The sequence below is a fragment of the Anomalospiza imberbis genome, chromosome 22 (assembly GCF_031753505.1).
Source record: "Anomalospiza imberbis isolate Cuckoo-Finch-1a 21T00152 chromosome 22, ASM3175350v1, whole genome shotgun sequence".
NCBI lineage: Eukaryota > Metazoa > Chordata > Aves > Passeriformes > Viduidae > Anomalospiza > Anomalospiza imberbis.
In genome coordinates this window covers 8,407,334-8,427,857 of record NC_089702.1, presented here as the reverse complement: position 1 = coordinate 8,427,857, position 20,524 = coordinate 8,407,334, and the positions used below count along the sequence as shown (strand labels likewise).

Sequence of the window (20,524 nt, the reverse complement as noted above, 5' to 3'; positions counted from 1 at the left end):
CCCCTCCCAAACTGGGAGGTGCCCCTCCCCCATACACTCCCCCCTTGGGGGCTGGGGGGGGTCCCAACCTCCCCAAATCCAGCAGGCCCCCCCCCCATCCCAACACCCTAAACTGGTCTGTACTGGTTTACACCATGACTGGGACCAGTGACCCCCCCCCAGTGTGTGTGAGTGTCCCCCCCCAGACCCAATGGGGGGGAGCAGGGGGACACCTCCCCCCCTGCTGCCACCACGGGGGGTCGCCGTGTCCCCTCCCAATAAACACACCACACTGACCACAGCTCGGGCTCATTTTGGGGTGCCCCCCAGGGCAGCAGTAACCCCCCCCAGTGATACACGGGGGGGGGGGGGGGGCACTGCCCACACCCCTTTATTGGCAGGGAAATGAACTCCAAAAACTGCCCTCCCCCCAGTAAGTGGGGGCTCCCCCAGATCCAGTCCTGGTGTCCCTGGAGGGGGGGGGTCAGGATGTTTGGGGGGGGAACCCCTCAGTTCCCCCAACAAGTACCAGTGGGAGGGGCCCAGGGGGTGTTTTGGGGGGGGGGGGGGTCACCCCACAATTCCACCACATCGGTGTGAGAGTCCTGGGGGATGTTCAGGGCTGGTTATTTTTGGGGGGGTGAGGGTCACCCCTCACACCCCCCCTGCAGGTACCGGTGTCCCAGGGCCTCGTGAGCCGGAATTCGCTTGTGGGGGCTGAAGGTCAGCAGTGCCTGGGGCAGGGGACAGGGCAGGACAGTCAGGGACACGGGGGGACACCGCTGTGACCCCTCCCCTGCGGGGCTGCAGAGCCCGGGGGGCGATGGGGAGGTGCCATCCTGTCTCCCCCAGGTGTCCCCGATGGTCACACTCACACAGAGCATCCCTGTGCCCCCCACGTGTCCCCCGGAGTGTCCCCAGTGCCAACCCACCTGTGTCCCCTCCCCTGGTGTCCCCGTGGGTCCCCCAATGTCCCCATTCCCCCACCACATTTTCCCCAGGAGCAGCAGCAGCAGTAGTTGTGTCCCCATGCTGTCCCCCCCGTGTGCCCCTCACCAGCAGCAGCTGCTCCCCGCTGTCCCCCAGCTCCGGGACCTCTCCCCGGGGCTGCCGGGGGGCGCAGGGGGCGAAGGCTGCCCTGGGCAGGGCCACGTCCTGCGGCCACTCGTCCTCCTGGGGGAGCCCGATCAGCCTGGGGGGCACAGGAGGTCAGGAGGGTCCCCAAAAAAGACCCCCCAGAACAGGTCCCCAAACCAACCCCCCAGAACCGGTCCCCAGCTGGGTCCCCCCCAGCTCCCAGCACCCCCACCCAAAACACCCCCAGGGAATCTCTGCTGCACCCCCCAGCTCATCCCCCCCGCCCCCCTCAGTTCCAGCCCCCAAACCCCCCCTGGGGCCCAAACCACCCCCCGGGACAGCCCCCCCAAACCAGGAGCTCCCAGCCCCCACTCGCTGTGACCAGAGCCCCCCCTGCCCCCTCCCCACGCACTCGAAGATCTTGCCCAGCTGATCGGCCTCCGAGGTCCCGCAGAACAGCGGCCTGGGCACAGGGACACCGGGTGGCACAGGGGACACCGGGTGGCACCGGCGAGCAGGCACAGGGGACACCCCTGCCACTGGCACCCACAGGGAAGGGCCCCCAGCAGCACCCGTGTGACCCCAGGAGTGTCCCCCGTGTCCCCCCAGCCTGTGTCCCCTCCGTGTCCTCGTGTCCCTCCCGTGTCCCACATCCCGTGTGAACCCGGGTTCCCGTGTCCTCATGTGTCCCCTCATATCCCCCCCGTCCCATGTCCCTGTGTCCCCCAGCCCATGTCCTCCCCGGGGGTCCTCGCTTTGTCCCCCAAGTCTGGGTCTGTGTGCTGGTGTCCCTATGTCCCCCTAGCTTGTGTCCCCTCTGTGTCCCCATCTATCCCTCCTACGGCCCCACCCCGTGTCCTCCCATGTCCCTTTGTTCCCCCATGTGCCCCTGTGCCCCCCCAGCCTGTGTCCCCATATTGCCCCATGTGTCCCCGTGTCCCCCCATGTCCCCGGTGTCCCCTCACTTCCTGCGGAACATCTCAGCAAAGATGCACCCCACGCTCCACATGTCCACGGGGAAGGCGTAGGCAGCCCGGAGCAGCACCTCGGGGGCTCTGTACCACAGTGTCACCACCTGTCCCCCAGCAGTGACCCACAGCGTCACCGGGGACCCTGCTGTGACCCACAGTGACCCCTGTGACCCACTGACCTACAGTGTCACCACCTGTCCCCCAGCAGTGACCCACAGCGTCACCGGGGACCCTGCTGTGACCCACAGTGACCCCTGTGACCCACTGACCCACAATGTCACCACCTGTCCCCCAGCAGTGACCCACAGTGACCCCTGTGACCCACTGACCCACAGTGACCGAGAGCACCCACCCTGAGCTGTGGCACGGTAGCACAGTGTCCCCACAATGTCACCCTGTGACCCACAGCTCCTAGGGGTCACGGCCACCATCACCTGATGCCACTTGGGACCCCCAGGACCCACGGCCACCCAGCCCCATGGCACCTGGCTCTGGGACCAGCCAAGACCACTGCTGGGGGTCACGGCCACCTCAACCCATGGCCACCAGAGCCACGTGTGATCCACCCAGGACTCCTCTGTCCCAATCCCAGTCCCAATCCTAATCCCAGTCCCAGTATCACTCCCAATCCCAATCCCTCTCACTCCCAGTCCCAGTCCCAGTCCCCCGTACGCACCACGGGGGTCAGGGCCACGTGGCAGCCGTAGATCCGGGCCAGCCCGAAATCGGCCACCTTGAGCTGCCCTGCGCTGGTCACCAGCACGTTCTGGGGCTTCAGGTCGCGGTGCACGATGCGCTGGGCGTGCAGGAAGTCCAGGGCACGCAGCAACTGCCGCATCAGGTCCTGGGGGGACGCGGGGTCAGGACCCCCCGCGCCCCCCGGGGCCTCGGGACCCCCCTGCCCACCTTGATGGTGTCCGGGGGCAGCCCCGGGGCCGGCGCCTGCTCCAGGAAGGTTTTCAGGTCCTGCTCCACGTGCTCGAACACCAGCGTGACCTTGGCCTCGTGCGGGGAGCGGGCACTGGCACAGACATCCATCAGCCTGGGGACAGGGACACGGGGACACGGGCGGGTGTGACAGGGACGTGGGGACAGGGGACATGGGCAGGTGGGACAGGGACTCACAGGGACATGGAGACACAAGGACATGAGCAAGTGTCACAGGGACACGGGACATGGGCAGGTGTGACAGGGACACACGGGGACACGGGACATTAACAGGTGTGACAGGGACATGGGACATGGGCAGGTGTGACAGGGACACATGGGGACATGGGCAGGTGGGACAGGGACACATGGGGACACGGGGACAGGGGACATGGGCAGGTGGGACAGGGACACACGGGAATTGGGGACACAAGGCCATGAGGAGGTGTCACAGGGACACGGGACATGGGCAGGTGTGACAGGGACACATGGGGACACGGGACATTAACAGGTGTGACAAGGACACATGGGGACACGGGATATGAACAGGTGTGACAAGGACAGGGGACATGGGCAGGTGTGACAGGGACACATGGGGACACGGGACATGGGGTGTCACGGGGACACACAGGGACACGGGGACATGGGCAGGTGTGACAGGAACACAGGGACATGGTGACACAGGATATGAACAGGTGAGACAGGGACACACGGGGACATGGGGACATGGGCAGGTGGGACAGAGCCCATGGGACACCTGCTGTGGCTCTGTGACCTAAACTGTTGCTCCCTGCCCCCACTGCTGGGCTCTGGGACCCCGTCCCTGCCCCGGCACCCCAAAACTGCTCTGGAACCCCCATCCTCGCTCTAGGAGCCCTGTCCCACCCCAGCTCCCCGTCCCTGCTGCCCCAGGGCAGCCGCGGCTCTCACCGGACGATGTTGGGGTGCTCGAGGCGCTCGAGGCGCCGCAGCAGAGCCACCTCCCGCACGGTGCTGGGGGGCAGCCCGGCGCCCCCCGTGGGCACCCGCACGTTCTTGAGCGCCACGAAGCGCCCGCTCAGCCGGTCCCGGGCCTTGAACACGGAGCCGTGCGCGCCCGCGCCCAGCTCGGCCACCGGCTCGTACTGCACCTCCTGCGCCATCCTGGGGGGGCACGGACCCTCAGGGGCGCCCCCACAGCCCCGGCACCCCGCTCCGAGCGGCGGCAGCCCGGGCTGCCCAAACACAGCGGGGAGACCCCGGCAACCCCCAGCCCCAGCTCCGGGCATCCCAGTGTGCCCCCAGTGCCCCCCCAGCCCCTGGCATCCCAGTCCCCTCCAGCCCAGCCCAGCCCCCCGAATTCCCCCTCTCTCCTCGGTGCCCACCCCCGTGACCCCCAGCACCCCAATCGCCCCCCCGGCCCTCGGGTCAGACCCCACCGTGACCCCTGCCCCCCCAAACCATCGCTCCCCAGCTCCCCCCGACCCCCCACAACCGCCGGGACCCCCCCAGCGCTCCCCAGCCAGGCCCCTCCAGCGCCCCGCGACCCCCGGGCGCTGCCCCTCCCCCCGCGGGGTCTCTCCGGCCCTGGCGGAGCCGGTGCCAAAGTTGGGGGGTCCCGGGACGCCCCGAACTCACCGGGCGGCGCGCGGGGCAAGGGGGGGAGGGGCGGGGGCGCCGGAACAGGCGGGAGGGACGGGCGGAAGGGCCGGGGGGAGGGGCGGGGCGGGGGAGGGGCGAGGGGACCCCCGGGAACCCCCGGGAGGGGCAGGGGCAGGGGCAGCGCCCCGGCCGGGCTCGAAGCCGCGCCCGCGGCGGGAGCAGCGGAGCGGGGGGAGGGAGGGGCAGCAGGGAGGACCCGAGGACCCCCCCTCACCTGTGGCCACGGCCCTCCCCCCCCCCCCGCTCAGGTGTCCCCAACACCCCCAGGTCCCCCCCAGCCCGGCGCTCACCGCTCCCGTTCCAGAAGGTTCCTCCTCACCTGAGGTGGTCCCGGTCCCTCCGGTACCCCCCGCGTTTCCCGGGGGCTCCGCGACGGCCCCGCCCTCACCTGGGCCCCCCCCCGTTCTCAGCTCGGAGTGACTGTTCCCCCCCCCCCGCCCCCTTTCAGGTCCATCTGCCACCCGCACCTGGCCCAGGTGGCCCCGGCCGGGCTGCCCAGGTGAGCCCTGTGCCAACCCTGCCCAGGGACCCTCCCCTCCTCCTCCTCCTGCTCACCTGGGGGAGGGGAGTCCCGGGCGGGGGGGGTCACCACGCTCGGCTGCCTCAGGGTCCCCACGAGGGTCCAGAGTCCCCTGTGCTGACGTCAGCCCCTCCCCCACCTGCGACATTGCCCCCCCACCCCCCCCCCCGTGGGTGGCACCGACCGGGTTAAACCCCACAGGAGACCGGGGGGTCCCCACACCCACCACCCCTCCCCGCGTGGTGCCCCCCTGACCCCCAACACCCCGGGGGGGGGGGTCACCCATCACTCCCCCACGCCCCATGGGTGTCCGGGGGTCCCGGGGGACCCTTTGAGCCCCACCCAGGCCCCTCCCCCTCTCAGGGCACCCCCCGCCATGGGGAGGGGGCTGTGCCCCCTCCACCCCCCCAGCGGGGCCACGTCACCCCCGGGCACACCTGGGCAGGTCAGGGCGCGGCCCCCCCACCCCCAGCCCGGGGGGGTCACGGGGGGGGAGGGGTTGAGTCACGGGGTGGGGGTGGGGAGGTGAGAGCGGAGCTCCAAAATCCCAAAATGCCTTTATTGCAATAAATAAACCCGAACGCCCCGGCCGGGGGCACTGCGGGGCCGGGCTCCCCAAGGAGTCACGGCCACCAGCGAGGCTGAGCGTCCCGTGGGGCTGGGGACACCTTGGGGACAAGGCCAGCGCAGGGCTTGTGACACTGCTGGAGTCAGGAGCACCACGGCGTGGGGGCTACTGCCACCTCGGCCAAGGCCACCGCGGGGTCAAGGCCACCGCAGCGTCAGGGCCACTTCTGAGCTAGGGCCACCACAGTGCTGGAGTCACCCAGAAGGTCAGGGCCACCACGAGGTCCAGGGACACAATGACATTGGGACACTGTGGTATCAAAGCCACTGCAGGGGTCAGTGCCATTACTGGTGGTGAAGTCACCCTGGGGCTGAGGTCTCCGCATTGTCCCTGGTGTCCCCAGGGTCTCCGGTGTCCTCAGTGTCCTTGGTGTCCCCATGTCTCCAGAGTCACCGGTGTCCCCATGTCTCCAGGGTCTCCGGTGTGCCCTGTCCCCGGTGTCACCGCTCGAGGAAGCGCAGGCTGATGGGGGCACCGGGGGCCAGCAGGGTGCGGGTCATGGGGCGCACGCGGCCCCCCCCGGGCTCTGGCCGCACCTCGAAGCGCAGCAGGATCTGGGGGAGCAGGGACAGGTGAGCGACAGCATGGGGACACCCTGGGGACATTGTGGGGACACAGGGACACCCACCTGTGCCAGCGCCATGTGCAGCTGCAGCTCGGCCAGGCGGCGCCCGACGCAGCTGCGGGGGCCGAGGCCAAAGGGCAGAGAGGCAAAGGGGTGCCTGGGGCCGGGGGTATCCCCAGGGGTGTCCCCGGGGGTGTCCCCGGGGGTGTCCCCGGGGGTGTCACTGGTGTCCCTGTGGCGCAGCCAGCGCTCGGGGCGGAAGGCGTCGGGCGCCGGGAAGAAGCGGCTGTCACGGGACGTGGCGTAATGGCACAGGGTGATGAGGGTCTGCAGGGACACCGGGGTCACCCTGGGGACACCCTGGGGACACCCCGGGGACACCGGGAGCCCTGGGGTGGGAGGTGTCCCCCCGGCTCACCTGGCGTGGCACCAGGTAGTCGCCGACACGGATGTCACAGTCGGGGACAACGCGGGCGTTGGCCGGGATGACGGGGTACAGCCTGCAGGGGAGGACAGCCCCTGTCACCTCCCTGTCCCCATCCTCATCCCCATCCTCCTCCTCCTCCTTGTCCCCATTTTATCCCCAAACCCATCCTGTCCCATCCCCATCCCTGTCCTGTCCCTGTCCCCATCTTTATCCACATCCCTGTCCCGTTCCCATCCCTGTGTCCCTCACCCGGCTATGTCCCCATCCCCACGTCCCTGTGTCCCCATGTCCCTGTGTCCCCATCCCTGTACCCCTCCGTGTTCCTGTCCCCATACCCCAATCCCTCTCCCCTTCCCATGTCCCCATCTCCCACGTCCTTTCCATGTCCCATCATTGTCCCCGTGTCCCTGTCACCTGAGGGTCTCCTTCACCACAGCACGTAGCAGTGGCAGCCGCCCCAGTGCAGCAGCGGTGGCAGCAGCAGTGGCACGGTCGGTGGTGGCACCGTCACCGTTGGTGACCCCGTTGGCGGCAGTGGCAGCCACCAGCTCGCGGTGCAGGGCCGCCTGTGCCCCCGGGCTCCGTGCCAGCTCGTACAGGCTCCAGGCCAGCGTGCTGGCCACCTGGGGGCACACGGTGACATCAGTGGGACCCACAGTGACAGCAGGGACACCCCAGTGTCACCCCCCCTCACCGTGTCCACCCCGGCCAGCAGCAGCTCGGTGACGTTCCCGTAGATGCTGCTGACAGGGACGTGCTCCCGGGCCAGCAGGTCGGTGACACACGTGTCCTCCTCGGCCAGCGGCCCCCGCGCAGCCACCTCGGCCATGCGCCGGTCCACGTGTCCCTTGGCTGGGGACAACAACACCCCATCAGTGCCACCGTGGCCATGCATTGTCACCGAGTCGCTGTCAGTGTCACCACGGCCACACTCCATCAGTGTGTCCCTTGGCTGCAGAGGACGATGGCATGGGACTGTCACGGTCATGGGACGTCCCTGTGACCCCACGGGTGCGTCCCTTGGATGTCCCCACATCCCCTGTGTCCCCTCACCATGGCCCTGGGATGTCCCCATGTCCCCACATGCCCCACGTCCCCTCGGCTGAAGGTCAGCAGGAGTGTCCCTATGGCCATGGGACATCCCCACATCCCTCTGGGAAGTCCCCGTGTCCCCACACGATGTCCTGGTGTCCCCATGGGAGGTCATCGCGGTGTCCCCCGTGTCCCCCCTGTCCTCTCACCAAAGGCGAAGAGCTGGTCCCAGGCGTGGCAGAAGGCGTCCCAGGGCGCAGGAACGAGGCGCAGGAGGGGACGGGGCAGCGCCATTGTCACCAGCGTCAGCGCCAACACCGCCCCCACGCTCCGGATCACGCCCTCGGTGGCCGCGGTGGCGTCCCCGGTGTCCCCCAGGCAGCCCAGGCGGGAGGAGAACAGCACCCAGGAGATGGCTGCGGGCAGGGCGGACATCTGGGACACGGGGACACCGGGGACACGGGGGGCCCAGAGACACAGGGGATGGGGACATGGGGACACTGAGGGGGGATCTGACAGTCCCTGGGGACACTGGTGGACAGAAAGTGCCCTGGAGACTTGTGGGACACGGGGAGCCCTGATGGGACCTGGGGACCCCTGGGGGTGGAAGAGACCTGGGGCGCCCTTTGGGGGGTCTCTGTGGGGATCACAGCCCTTTGGGGTGCCCCATCCCCTTTTGGGGTTCCCCATCCCGTTTGGGGTGCCCCATCCCCTTTTGGGGTTCCCCATCCCGTTTGGGGTGCCCCATCCCCTTTTGGGGCTCCCCATCCCGTTTGGGGAGCTCCATTCCCTTTTGGGGCTCCCCATCCCGTTTGGGGAGCTCCATTCCCTTTTGGGGCTCCCCATCCCGTTTGGGGGTGCTCCATTCCCTTTTGGGGCTCCCATCCGTTTGGGGTGCTCCATTCCCTTTTGGGGCTCCCCATCCCGTTTGGGGTGCTCCATTCTCTTTTGGGGTTCCCCATCCCTTTCCGTGTGCTCTATCCCCCTTTTGGGGTGCCCCATCAGCCTTTTGGCATTCCTCGTCGCTTTTGGTGTGCCCTAGCCCCCTTTTGGGGTTCATCATCCTGTTTGGGGTGCCCCATCCCGTCTGGGGTCCCCTCTCACCCTCGAGGCCGAAGCGGTTGAACTCGGTGCCGATGTCGGGGACGATGCCCCGCGGGTGCTGCCGCCGCAGCCGCTGCAGCCGGGCCACCAGCTCGGCCACCACGGTGGCCACCGGCCCCGCGAAGGCCTCGGCCGCCCCCGGGCGGAGCAGCCCCCGCGCCAGCACCCGCCGAGACCCCTGCCACGCCTCGCCCTCCCTGGGGACAGGGACATCGTCACGGGGCACAGCGGGGACAGGAGGGGACATGGGGACACAGAGACACGGCGGGGGCATGGGGACACCCCCATGGACATGGGGACACAGGAACACGCGGGAAGAGGGGGACAGGGACACGGGGGATGTGGATGGGGACATGGGGGACACGCAGGGACACAGATGGGGACAGGGGCCACGGGTGAAGGACAGGGACAGAGTTCACGCGGGGACATGGCACACAGGTAACGGGGCATGTGGGACAGGCAGGGACACAGGGAGGGACAAGGACATGGGGGACATGGGGGACATGGGGGACATGGGGACAGGCACGCGTGGGGTCAGGGACACACACAGGGTGAGGGCCAGGGGGAGACAGGGGACTTGAGTGGGGACACGGGGACATGGGCAGGACACGGGCACGGGGGAAATGAGGGACACGGGGGGGACACGGGGGGGACACGGGGGGGACACGGGGGGGACACGGGGGGGACACGGTCCCCCACGAGGCAGTGCCAGGTGTGATCAGGGGCACCTGTGAGAGCCACCGGGTCCCCGTGCCCACGGTGGGGGCTGGGGACAGCTGGGGTGGGTTTGGGGTCCCTCCCCCAGCCCACGCCGGGGCCGGGCCCCCCCCCGGGCAGTTACTCACATCCTGCGGGGGGGCAGGGGCAGGGGAGGGGGGCTGAATCACGCCTGAGTCACCCCGGGCCCCCCCGCACCCCACGGGCCCTTCCCGGAACGGGTGCGGGGGGAGCCCCTGGGGGTACGGACACCCCCAGCCCACGGGGAGCCCTGTGCGACCCCCCCCCCCTACCCGTGCCAACTCTCCAAACCCCACCCGGCCCAAAGCCCCCCCCCCACGGGCAACCCAGGAGCCCCCCCGGGCAACTCCCCCCGAGCACCCCCAGCCCCTGCGGGCCCCCCCCGGGTCAGCCCCCCAGCACTCACAGGGTGAGGAGCCCCCCCGGCACCCCCCGGAGGCTCCGGTGCTCCTTCCAGGGGCAGCTCAGGGCCCGCCGGGGCTCGGGCCCCTCCTGCCGCAGCACCTGAGCCACGAGCGCGGGCTCGGCCACGTGCACCGTGAGCACCGGGCCGAACCGGGCCTTCCAGAGCGGCCCGAACCGGGCCCGGCCGTGAACCTGGCGGGGGGGAACACGGGGGAGGAGGGGGGCGTCACACCGGGCGGTCACACCGAACCGGGACTGGCCCGAACCGGGACCGGACATGGGCCGTGGGGGGCGGGACACACCGGCCCGAACCGGGACCGGCCATGGACCGGGACCGGCCATGGACCGGGGGGACACGGGGTGTCACACCGGGCGGTCACACCGAACTGGACCGGCCATGAACCGGATGGGAACACGGGGGGGACACACCGGCCCGAACCGGGACCGGCCATGGACCAGGACCGGCCATGAACCGGGGGGACACACCGAACCGAACCGGATGGGAACACACCGGCCCGAACCGGGGCCGGGCTGTCATCGTGGGGGGAACACAGGGGGTCACAGCAGCCCGAAGAGCCCCCACACTGTCCCGAGCTGGGACGGGCAGCCAGGCTGGGGGTACGGGGGATCGGGTTCACCGGGGGTCTCACCGGGAGCGGGCGGTGCCCGGGGCGGGACAGGAGCAGCGGCAGCGCACGGGGCGGTCCTGGCGTCCCCGTGCCCCCGGGGGTGACCGGGTCTCGGTGCCACTGCCCACCAGGGGTGGCCTGTCCCTGTCCCTGTCCCTCTGTGCCCCCCCGGGGGTGACCCCGTCCCCGCTGCCGCTGCTCCCAGCCCCCCCCGAGCCGGGGCTGCTCTGACCGTGCCCAGACCGGGGGTCCCAGCGCCACCCCCACAAGTCCTGGGGCCCAGCTCGGGGTCTCCCGACCCCACCCAGCCCCGGGGACAGAGATCCGTGTCCCTCCCCGCTCGCCTCCGCATCCCCGGGTGGGAGGACCGCGGTCCCTCCTGTCCCCTCCGAGACTCGGGGTGGTGGCACTGGGCTCCGCGCTGTGCCCTCCAGCCAGGACTGTGACACCAGGGTCCCCCATCTCCCCCATAGCCCAGGACACGGGGAGCAGGATCCCCCCAGGCTCCAGGGCAGCGGGAATGGGGTCCCCCCGCCTCCTCCAAGCCCCGGGTCAGAGACCCCCCCGCCGTTCCCGGTGCCCCCAGCCCCATTTACCTGCATCTCGTGCAGCCTCCGCACCCCCCCTCGGCACAGCAGCTCGAAGATGAAGGCGGCGGAGCTCGGCCCCGGCATCTCGGCCAGGCCCCGGGGCCGAGGGGTGCGGGCCGGGGCAGAGGCAGCGGGGGGGACTGGGGGAGCCCGGGGGACCCCCGGCTCGGGAGGGGAGCGGGACAGGAGGGCGGCCCGGGCGGGCAGGCGCAGGCTGGGGGACATGGCGTGGCACCGGGGGGCACGGCGGGGAGGGCACCGGCGACACCAGGGGACGAGGGAGGGCGGTGCTGGAGGCGGCGGGGACCAGCCGGGGCTCGGGGGGACCCGGCGGGGCTCGGGGGGAACCCGGGGGGACGCGGTGGGGCTCGGGGGGAACCCGGGGGTACACGGCGGGGCTCGGGGGGAACCCGGTGGGGCTCGGGGGGACGCGGCGGGGCTCGGGGGGAACCCGGGGGGACGCGGTGGGGCTCGGGGGGAACCCGGGGGTACCCGGCGGGGCTCGGGGGGACGCGGCGGGGCTCGGGGGGAACCGAGGGAAGCCGGCGGGGCTCGGGGGGGAACCCGGGGGGACCCGGCGGGGCTCGGGGGGAACCCAGGGGAATCCGGCGGGGCTCGGGGGGACGCGGCGGGGCTCGGGGGGAACCCGGCAGGGCTCGGGGGGGACGCGGTGGGGCTCGGGGGGAACCCGAGAGGACGCGGTGGGGCTCGGGGGGAACCCGGCAGGGCTCGGGGGGACGCGGCGGGGCTCGGGGGGAACCCGGCAGGGCTCGGGGGGACCCGGCGGGGCTCGGGGGGACGCGGGGCCGAGCCTCGACTGCGGGGGGGGGCCCCGGGCCGGGGCTTTATAGCGCCCACGTGCAGCCAGGCAGGCCCCGCCCCCTCCGCTGGAGCCACGCCCCCCGAGTCGTAACCCCGCCCCACAACTCCAAATTGGGAGCTACGCCCCGCCCCGAAGAGCTAAAGCCCCGCCCTCCAGCCGGCTGATTTGCATAGCGGGAGCCTCGGACCAATCAGCGCGCGGCGAGGGGGGGGGTCGGCTCCGTGGCCCCGCCCCCAGGGCGCGCACACGCGAGGGCAGAACCGGGGGCGCGCACGGCCCCGAGCCCCCACAGCCCCGGTGAGACCCCCGGCACCCCCCCCGTGACACCCCCGGCACCCCAAGTCCGTCAGTGACACCCCCGGCACCCCCCCGTGACAACCCCGGAACGTCAAACCCCGGTGACCCCCCCGGCACCCCCCCCCGGCACCCCAAACCCATCAGTGACAACCCCGGCACCCCAAACCCCCGGTGACCCCTCCGGCACCCCAAATCTTTCAGTGACACCCCCGGCACCCCAAACCCCCGGTGACCCCTCCGGCACCCCAAATCTTTCAGTGACACCCCCGGCACCCCAAACCCATCGGTGACACCCCCGGCACTCCGAACCCCCCCGTGACACCCCCGGCACCCCAAACCCATCAGTGACACCCCGCACCCAAATCTATCAGTGACACCCCCGGCACCCCAAACCCATCAGTGACACCCCGGCACCCCAAATCTATCAGTGACACCCCCGGCACCCCAAATCTATCAGTGACACCCCCGGCACCCCAAATCCATCAGTGACACCCCCGGCACCACGAACCCCCCCCGGTGACACCCCGGCACCCCAAACCCATCAGTGACACCCCGGCACCCCAAGTCCATCAGTGACACCCCCGGCACCCCCAAATCCATCAGTGACACCCCCGGCACCCCGAACCCCCCCCGTGACACCCCCGGCACCCCAAATCCATCAGTGACACCCCGGCACCCCGAACCGGGCGTGCCCCCCGGAGTGTTTCGGGAGGGTTGGGGGTGCCGGTCCCCACTGCCGGTGCCAGCAGCAGCCCCAGTCCGGCGGGGGCAGCTCCCGGCCCGCTCCCGTTGGGACGCACACCGCTGCCCCCCGCGGTCTGTACCGGATCCGGGGATTCCCGCCGGGGCCGCCGGAAAGCCCCCGCCGTGCGGGGGGATGGCACTGCCTCCCCCCACCCCCCCCGGGGGTTTCTGCGATGGGGAAACTGAGGCAGGAGGCGGCGCCAGGCTCGGGATTGCGGCGGAACGGGGCCGTTCCCCGGCACCGCCCGGCGGTGCCCCCGCGCCCCCCACCACGAGCGGCCGGAGCAGGAGCGGGACATTTTGTGGCTTTATTACAAACCGGGGCCGGGGGACGGAGGGGTCACGGCGCCGCCGCGGGGGGGTCGGGGCGGCGGCGGAACACGGCGGTGCAGGGGGGGCGCCCCGCCCGCCGCGCCCGCTGCCCCTCCTCCGTCACCGAGGGCAGCAGCGGCAGCAGCGGGTCCGCGGCCTGGGGTCACCGCCGGGCACCGGACGGGGGCGTCAGGGCCAGCCCAGGGACACCGGGCACCGCCCCTGCCGCGACCGTCCCACTGTGCCCCAGGGACACCCCAGAACCCCAGGGACACCCCACAACCCCAGGGACACCCCAGAACCCCAGGGACACCCCAGAACCCCCAGGGACACCCCAAAACCCCAGGGCCACCTCAGAACCCCAAGGACACCCCAGAACCCCCAGGGACACCCCAAAACCCCAGTTCCACCCCATGAACCCCAGTGCCACCCCAGAACCCCAGTGCCAACCCACAACCACCAGGGACATCCCAGAACCCCCAGGGACACCCCAGAACCCCTAGGGCCACCCCAAAACCCCAGGGACACCCTAAAACCCCAGGGACACCCCAGAACACCCAGTTCCACCCCAGAACCCCCAAGGCCACCCCAAAACCCCAGGGACACCCCAGAACCCCCAGGGCCACCTCAGAATCCCTAGGGCCACCCCAAAACCCCCAGGGCCACCCCAAAACCCCAGTGCCACCCCACAAGCCCCTGTGCCACCCCACAACGCTCAGTATCCCCCATCAGCCCCCAGTGCCACCCCAAAATCCCAGGGACACCCCAGAACCCCAGGGCCACCCCAGAACCCCAGTTCTACCCCAGAACCCCAGGGCCACCCCAGAACCCCCAGGGACACCCCAAAACCCCAGGGACACCCCAGAACCCCCAAGGCCACCCAAAAACCCCAGGGACACCCCAGAACCCCAGTACACCCCAGAACCCCCCAGGGACACCCCAAAACCCCAGGGACACCCCAGAACCCCCAGGGACACCCCAAAACCCCAGGGACACCCAAAAACCCCAGTTCCACCCCATGAACCCCCAGGGCCACCCCAGAACCCCAAGGACACCCCAGAACCCCCAGGGACACCCCAAAACCCAGAGACACCCCATGAACCCCAGTGCCACCCCAGAACCCCAGTGCCAACCCACAACCACCAGGGACATCCCAGAACCCCCAGGGACACCCCAGAAACCCTAGGGCCACCCCAAAACCCCAGGGACACCCTAAAACCCCAGGGACACCCCAGAACACCCAGTTCCACCCCAGAACCCCCAAGGCCACCCCAAAACCCCAGGGACACCCCAGAACCCCCAAGGCCACCCCAAAACCCCAGTGCCACCCCAAAACCCCCAGGCCACCCCAAAACCCCAGTGCCACCCCACAAGCCCCTGTGCCACCCCACAACGCTCAGTATCCCCCATCAGCCCCCAGTGCCACCCCAAAATCCCAGGGACACCCCAGAACCCCAGGGCCACCCACGAACCCCAGTGCCCCCAGTGGCTCTCACCAGCTGGGCGGGGGGCAGGGGCTCAAACAGGGGGTGCTCCCCAAAATGCTGCAGCATCCACTGGTGCAGCTCGGGCACGTCTGTCACCGTGTACACCAGGCCCTGGCACCCCAAAAGCGCTGTGACACCCCAAAACCACCGTGTTGCCCAAACCACCGTGTACACCAGGCCCTGGCACCCCAAAAGTGCAGTGACACCCCAAAACCACCGTGTACCCCAAAACCACCGTGTACACCAGGCCCTGGCACCCCAAAAGCGCTGTGACACCCCAAAACCACCGTGTACCCCAAAACCACCGTGTACACCAGGCCCTGGCACCCCAAAAGCGCAGTGACACCCCAAAACCACCGTGTACCCCAAAACCACCGTGTACAGCAGGCCCTGGCACCCCAAAAGCGCGAGTGACACCCCAAAACCACCGTGTACCCCAAAAACCAGTGTGTGCACCAAGGCCTGGCACCCCAAAACCACCGTGTACCCCAAAACCACCGTGTACACCAGGACCTGGCACCCCAAAAATATCATGGCACCCCAACAACATCGTGATACCCCTGAGATCCCTGGGGGGTCAGGGGGAGCTGGGGACCCCTGGGGGGCACAGCACAGAGCTGGGCACGGACGGGGGGGCTGGGGGGAGCCCTGGGTGGGCAGGGGGTTTTGGGGGCGTTCTGGGGGGGCTCAGGGGTTTTGGGGGGGTCAGGGGGTTATGGGGGGGGCTGGGGGTTTTGGGGGACTCAAAGGGTTTTGGCAGGGTCAGGGGTTTTGGGGCAGTTCTTGTGGTGTAAGGAGGTTCTGGGGGTCCAGGGGGGTTTTGGGGAGGTCAGGGGGTTTTGAGGGGTTCAGGGGGTTCTGAGGGGGTCAGGGGCTTTTGGGGGGGGCTCTGGGGGGTCAGGAGGTTTTGGGGGTTTCTGGGGGGGCGCTCTGGGGGGTCAGAGGGTTTGGAGGTTTCTGGGGGGGCTCAGGGAGTTTTTGGGGGTTTCTGGGGGGTCAGGAGGTTTTGGGGGAGATTCTGGCGGAGTCAGGGGGATTCTGAGGGGGTTCTGGGGGGTCGGGAGATTTTGGGGGATTCTGGGGGGGTCAGGGGGTCTCGGGGACTCACCCCGGGGCGCAGCACGTAGCCGTACTCGGCCAGCATGGCCGGGCTGATGATTCTCCACTTGTGCTTCGTGCGCTTGAAATGGGGGTCAGGGAACAGGAAAAACAGCTTGGAGAGCTGGGGGGGCAACGGGGGGGCAGGGGGGTCAGCACCCCACGGGCACTGGACCCCCCAAAACCCCCAAACCCCCCAAACCCCACTGCTGAGTGCAGCTTGGGCCAGGGCAACGGGCACAGGGGGGTCCCGAGGGTCCTCAGGGGGTCCTGGGGGCTGAGGGGTGTCGCCAGGGAGGGGATGGGGGGTTCAGGGGGTGCTGGAGGCATTTCAAGGGTCCCAGGGGAAGGAGGGGGACCCCGAGGGTTTGAGGGGGTCTCAGGGTGGGTTCAGAGGACACAGAAACTTGTGGGAGCGTTGGGGAGTATCGCGGATCTTGGGGGGTCTCAGAGCACACAGAAATTTCAGGGACTGGGGGCGTGCCGCGGGTTTTGGGGGGACTCAGACGACACAAAAATTTCAGGGACTTTTGGGGTGTGCTGGGTTTTGGGGACTCCCACAGAACACACAAATCCCAGGGACTGTTCAGGGGGCGCTGCAGGTTTTGGGGGGTCTCAGAGCACACAGAAACCCCAGGATTGTTGGGGTGTGCTGCGTTTGGGGGGGGGGTCTCAGGGTGGGTTCAGAGCACACAGAAACCCCAGGGATTGTTCAGGGGGTGCTGTGGATTTTGGGGGCTCTCAGAGCACACAGAAATCCCAGGATTGTGGGGTGTGCCGGGTCTGGGGACTCCGGGGCACACAGAAATCCCGGGATTGTGGGGTGTGCCGGGTCTGGGGGCTCTCAGAGCACACAGAAATCCCGGGATTGTGGGGTGTGCCGGGTCTGGGGGCTCCGGGGCACACAGAAATCCCAGGATTGTTGGGGGTGTGCCGGGTTGGGGGGCTCCGGGGCACACAGAAATCCCAGGATTGTTGGGGTGTGCTGGGTTTGGGGGCTCCGGGGCGCACAGAAACCCCGGGATTGTTGGGCCGTGCCGGGTCTGGGGGCTCTCAGAGCACACAGAAATCCCGGGATTGTGGGGGTGTGCCGGGTCTGGGGGGCTCCGGGGCGCACAGAAAATCCCAGGATTGTTGGGGTGTGCCGGGTTTGGGGGCTCCGGGGCACACAGAAATCCCGGGGATTGTGGGGGTGTGCTGGGTTTGGGGCTCTGGGGTGCACAGAAATCCAGGATTGTTGGGGTGTGCCGGGTCTGGGGGCTCCGGGGCACACAGAAACCCCGGGATTGTTGGGGGTGTGCCGGGTTTGGGGGCTCCGGGGCGCACAGAAATCCCGGGATTGTTGGGGTGGTGCCGGGTTTGGGGGCTCCAGGGCGCACAGAAACCCCAGGATTGTTGGGCCGTGCCGGGTCTGGGGGCTCCGGGGCACACAGAAACCCCGGGATTGTTGGGGTGTGCCGGGTTTGGGGGCTCCGGGGCACACAGAAATCCCAGGATTGTTGGGGTGTGCTGGGTTTGGGGGCTCCGGGGCGCACAGAAATCCCAGGATTGTTGGGGTGTGCCGGGTCTGGGGACTCCGGGGCACACAGAAATCCCGGGATTGTGGGGTGTGCCGGGTCTGGGGGCTCTCAGAGCACACAGAAATCCCGGGATTGTGGGGTGTGCCGGGTCTGGGGGCTCCGGGGCACACAGAAATCCCAGGATTGTTGGGGTGTGCCGGGTTGGGGGGCTCCGGGGCACACAGAAATCCCAGGATTGTTGGGGTGTGCTGGGTTTGGGGGCTCCGGGGCGCACAGAAACCCCGGGATTGTTGGGCCGTGCCGGGTCTGGGGGCTCTCAGAGCACACAGAAATCCCGGGATTGTGGGGTGTGCCGGGTCTGGGGGGCTCCGGGGCGCACAGAAATCCCAGGATTGTTGGGGTGTGCCGGGTTTGGGGGCTCCGGGGCACACAGAAATCCCGGGATTGTGGGGTGTGCTGGGTTTGGGGGCTCTGGGGTGCACAGAAATCCCAGGATTGTTGGGGGTGTGCCGGGTCTGGGGGCTCCGGGGCACACAGAAAACCCCGGGATTGTTGGGGTGTGCCGGGTTTGGGGGCTCCGGGGCGCACAGAAATCCCGGGATTGTTGGGGTGTGCCGGGTTTGGGGGCTCCAGGGCGCACAGAAACCCAGGATTGTTGGGCCGTGCCGGGTCTGGGGGCTCCGGGGCACACAGAAACCCCGGGATTGTTGGGGGTGTGCCGGGTTTGGGGGCTCCGGGGCACACAGAAATCCCAGGATTGTTGGGGTGTGCTGGGTTTGGGGGCTCTCAGAGCACACAGAAATCCCAGGATTGTTGGGGGATGTGCCGGGTCTGGGGGCTCTCAGAGCACACAGAAATCCCAGGATTGTTGGGGTGTGCCGGGTCTGGGGGCTCCGGGGCGCACAGAAACCCCGGGATTGTTGGGCCGTGCGGGGTCTGGGGGCTCCGGGGTGCACAGAAACCCCGGGATTGTGGGGTGTGCCGGGTCTGGGGGCTCCGGGGTGCACAGAAACCCCGGGATTGTTGGGCCCGTGCGGGGTCTGGGGGCTCCGGGGCACACAGAAATCCCGGGATTGTGGGGGTGTGCCGGGTTTGGGGGCTCCGGGGCGCACAGAAACCCCGGGATTGTTGGGGTGTGCTGGGTTTGGGGGCTCTCAGAGCACACAGAAACCCCAGGATTGTTGGGGTGTGCCGGGTCTGGGGGCTCCGGGGCACACAGAAATCCCAGGATTGTTGGGGTGTGCCGGGTCTGGGGGCTCTCAGAGCACACAGAAATCCCGGGATTGTTGGGGGTGTGCTGGGTTTGGGGGCTCCGGGGCGCACAGAAATCCCGGGGATTGTGGGGTGTGCCGGGTTTGGGGGCTCCGGGGCGCACAGAAATCCCGGGACTGTTGGGCCGTGCCGGGTCTGGGGGCTCCGGGGCGCACAGAAACCCCGGGATTGTTGGGGTGTGCCAGGTCTGGGGGCTCCGGGGTGCACAGAAACCCCGGGATTGTTGGGCCGTGCGGGGGTCTGGGGGCTCCGGGGCGCACCTGGGCGCGGCGGAAGAAGTGCGGCAGGTGTTTCATGGCGTTGCCCCGGACGCAGGCCACGTTGCCGAAGCGGCCGGGCTGCGCCGCCCGCAGCGCCGGATCCGCGCGCGGGTGAACGCGGCCACCTTCCCGCGCAGCTCCAGCCCCAGCGCCAGCGTCTGCGGGAACCGCTCCGCCAGCGCCACTGCGCGGCGGCGCTCAGAGCCCCTCCGGCGCCGCCGAGCCCCCGCTGCCCCCCGTACCCCCGGTACCCCAGCACCCGAGCCCACCCGCAGCCCCTCGTGTCCCCCCTCCAGCCCCCGGTGCCGCCTCACCCGCAGCCCCGTGCCCGCCCCCGTGCCCCCCCCCAGTCCCTCGTGCCCACTCGAAGCCCCCCGGTGCCCCCGGGCTCGCCCCCAGCCTCCCCTCACCCGCGGCCCCCCCGTGTCCCTCCCGAGCCCCCGGTGTCTTCGTGCTCACCCAGAGCCCGCAGCGCTCACCCCCGTGCCCTCCCCCAGCCCCCGGTGTCCCCGGGCTCACTCCCAGCCCCTCCCCCGCCGTCGCCACCCCCGGTGCCCCCGGGCTCACCCAGCAGCCCCCGTAGCCGCACCCCACGTCTGCGAACTCCACGCGGGCCGGGGGGGTCCGGGGGGGGCGTCGGGCGGGAAAAAAGTCGGGAACAGCGAGGCCCAGTCCATGTCCTGCGGGCGGGAGGGGCTGCGGGCACCGCGGGGCCGTTACTGCCCGGGAACCGCAGCGGGGCACCGGGGGGACACAAGGGCGGGCGGCGGTCGGTGTGACCGGGAGGGGATGGGGAGGGAGGCGAGCCAGCCCGGCCGCTCCTGGGGGCGGCCAGGTTACCGGCGGGGCCACACGGGGCCATGACGGGGCTCACGGGCCGGGGGGTCCCGCCGCGGGCGCTGGGGCGGTCCCGGGACCCGGCCCGGGTGTTACCGGGGGAAGTTCCGGGGGGGGTGCGGGGGACACCCGGGCGGTTCCCGGGGGTCCCCGCACTCACTAGCTCAGGGTGTGGTCGGCCAGCGGGTTCGAGTGCGCGCGCTGCCGGTAGAAGCGCTTCTGCGGCGGCGCCGCGGCCTCCTCCTCCTCCGCCGCCGCCATGGCAGCGCCGCGCCGCGCGTAGTAGTGACGTCACGGCGCGGCGCGGAGTTGTGACGTCACGTTCGAACTGCCAGCGGGGCGAGCCTGGGCTGGCGTTCACAGCGCCCCCTGGCGGCCCGGCGCCGCCCCCAGTGCTCCAGTGCTCCCAGTGCTCCCAGTGCCCCCCAGTGCCCCCCAGTGCCCCCAGTGCTCCCAGTGCCCCCAGTGCTCCCCAGTGCCCCCAGTGCCCCCCAGTGCTCCCCAGTGCCCCCAGTGCTCCCAGTGCTCCCAGTGCCCCCCAGTGCTCCCAGTGCCCCCAGTGCTCCCAGTGCCCCCAGTGCTCCCAGTGCCCCCCAGTGCTCCCAGTGCTCCCAGTGCTCCCAGTGCCCCCAGTGCTCCCA

General features: G+C 70.0%; 3 protein-coding genes across 4 annotated transcripts; all 3 read right to left on the bottom strand.

Annotated features, from left to right (window-relative positions):
* Positions 1 to 626: 626 nt before the first annotated feature.
* CDK4 (cyclin dependent kinase 4) lies at positions 627 to 4,281 on the bottom strand. Its single transcript, XM_068212280.1, has 7 exons — positions 3,885 to 4,281; positions 2,934 to 3,069; positions 2,704 to 2,871; positions 2,022 to 2,131; positions 1,469 to 1,519; positions 1,036 to 1,171; positions 627 to 713 (listed from the first exon to the last, which is right to left on the bottom strand). The coding sequence occupies exons 1-7, from the start codon at positions 4,220 to 4,222 to the stop codon at positions 627 to 629; spliced, it is 1,026 nt and encodes a 341-aa protein (XP_068068381.1). The 5' UTR covers positions 4,223 to 4,281.
* A 1,420-nt stretch (positions 4,282 to 5,701) lies between these two features.
* CYP27B1 (cytochrome P450 family 27 subfamily B member 1) lies at positions 5,702 to 11,489 on the bottom strand. 2 transcript variants are annotated; one of them, XM_068212666.1, is made up of 9 exons: positions 11,240 to 11,488; positions 10,016 to 10,206; positions 8,872 to 9,068; positions 7,977 to 8,183; positions 7,430 to 7,587; positions 7,150 to 7,358; positions 6,727 to 6,808; positions 6,372 to 6,635; positions 5,715 to 6,297 (listed from the first exon to the last, which is right to left on the bottom strand). In XM_068212666.1, exons 1-9 carry the CDS (start codon positions 11,456 to 11,458, stop codon positions 6,184 to 6,186), a joined length of 1,641 nt encoding a protein of 546 aa, XP_068068767.1. In that variant the 5' UTR covers positions 11,459 to 11,488; the 3' UTR covers positions 5,715 to 6,183. The 2 variants fall into 2 exon arrangements, with proteins under 2 accessions (XP_068068769.1, XP_068068767.1); XM_068212668.1 differs by lacking the exon at positions 7,977 to 8,183 and having other exon boundaries at positions 5,702 to 6,297; positions 11,240 to 11,489.
* A 1,902-nt stretch (positions 11,490 to 13,391) lies between these two features.
* Positions 13,392 to 20,159, bottom strand: METTL1 (methyltransferase 1, tRNA methylguanosine). The gene is given in 8 exon segments (XM_068212655.1): positions 13,392 to 13,566; positions 14,906 to 15,007; positions 16,005 to 16,118; positions 19,047 to 19,141; positions 19,144 to 19,243; positions 19,614 to 19,675; positions 19,678 to 19,742; positions 20,044 to 20,159. Coding segments are annotated over 8 exon segments (768 nt in total). The 5' UTR covers positions 20,145 to 20,159; the 3' UTR covers positions 13,392 to 13,437.
* Positions 20,160 to 20,524: the final 365 nt, after the last annotated feature.

What these genes read in the sequence shown, in the direction of transcription:
- CYP27B1 (XM_068212666.1), bottom strand. Translation starts at nt 11,458, where the DNA reads ATGTCCCCCAGCCTGCGCCTGCCCGCCCGGGCCGCCCTCCTGTCCCGC. An exon ending in TGCTGGCCGGGGTGGACACG is followed by an intron (nt 7,359 to 7,429) that starts GTGAGGGGGGGT and finishes GTGTGCCCCCAG; the next exon opens with GTGGCCAGCACGCTGGCCTG. An exon ending in ACTACCTGGTGCCACGCCAG is followed by an intron (nt 6,636 to 6,726) that starts GTGAGCCGGGGG and finishes GTGTCCCTGCAG; the next exon opens with ACCCTCATCACCCTGTGCCA.
- CDK4 (XM_068212280.1), bottom strand. Translation starts at nt 4,222, where the DNA reads ATGCCCGGAGCTGGGGCTGGGGGTTGCCGGGGTCTCCCCGCTGTGTTT. An exon ending in GAGCACCCCAACATCGTCCG is followed by an intron (nt 3,070 to 3,884) that starts GTGAGAGCCGCG and finishes CCCTGTCCCCAG; the next exon opens with GCTGATGGATGTCTGTGCCA. An exon ending in GCTGAGATGTTCCGCAGGAA is followed by an intron (nt 1,520 to 2,021) that starts GTGAGGGGACAC and finishes CCCTGTGCCCAG; the next exon opens with GCCGCTGTTCTGCGGGACCT.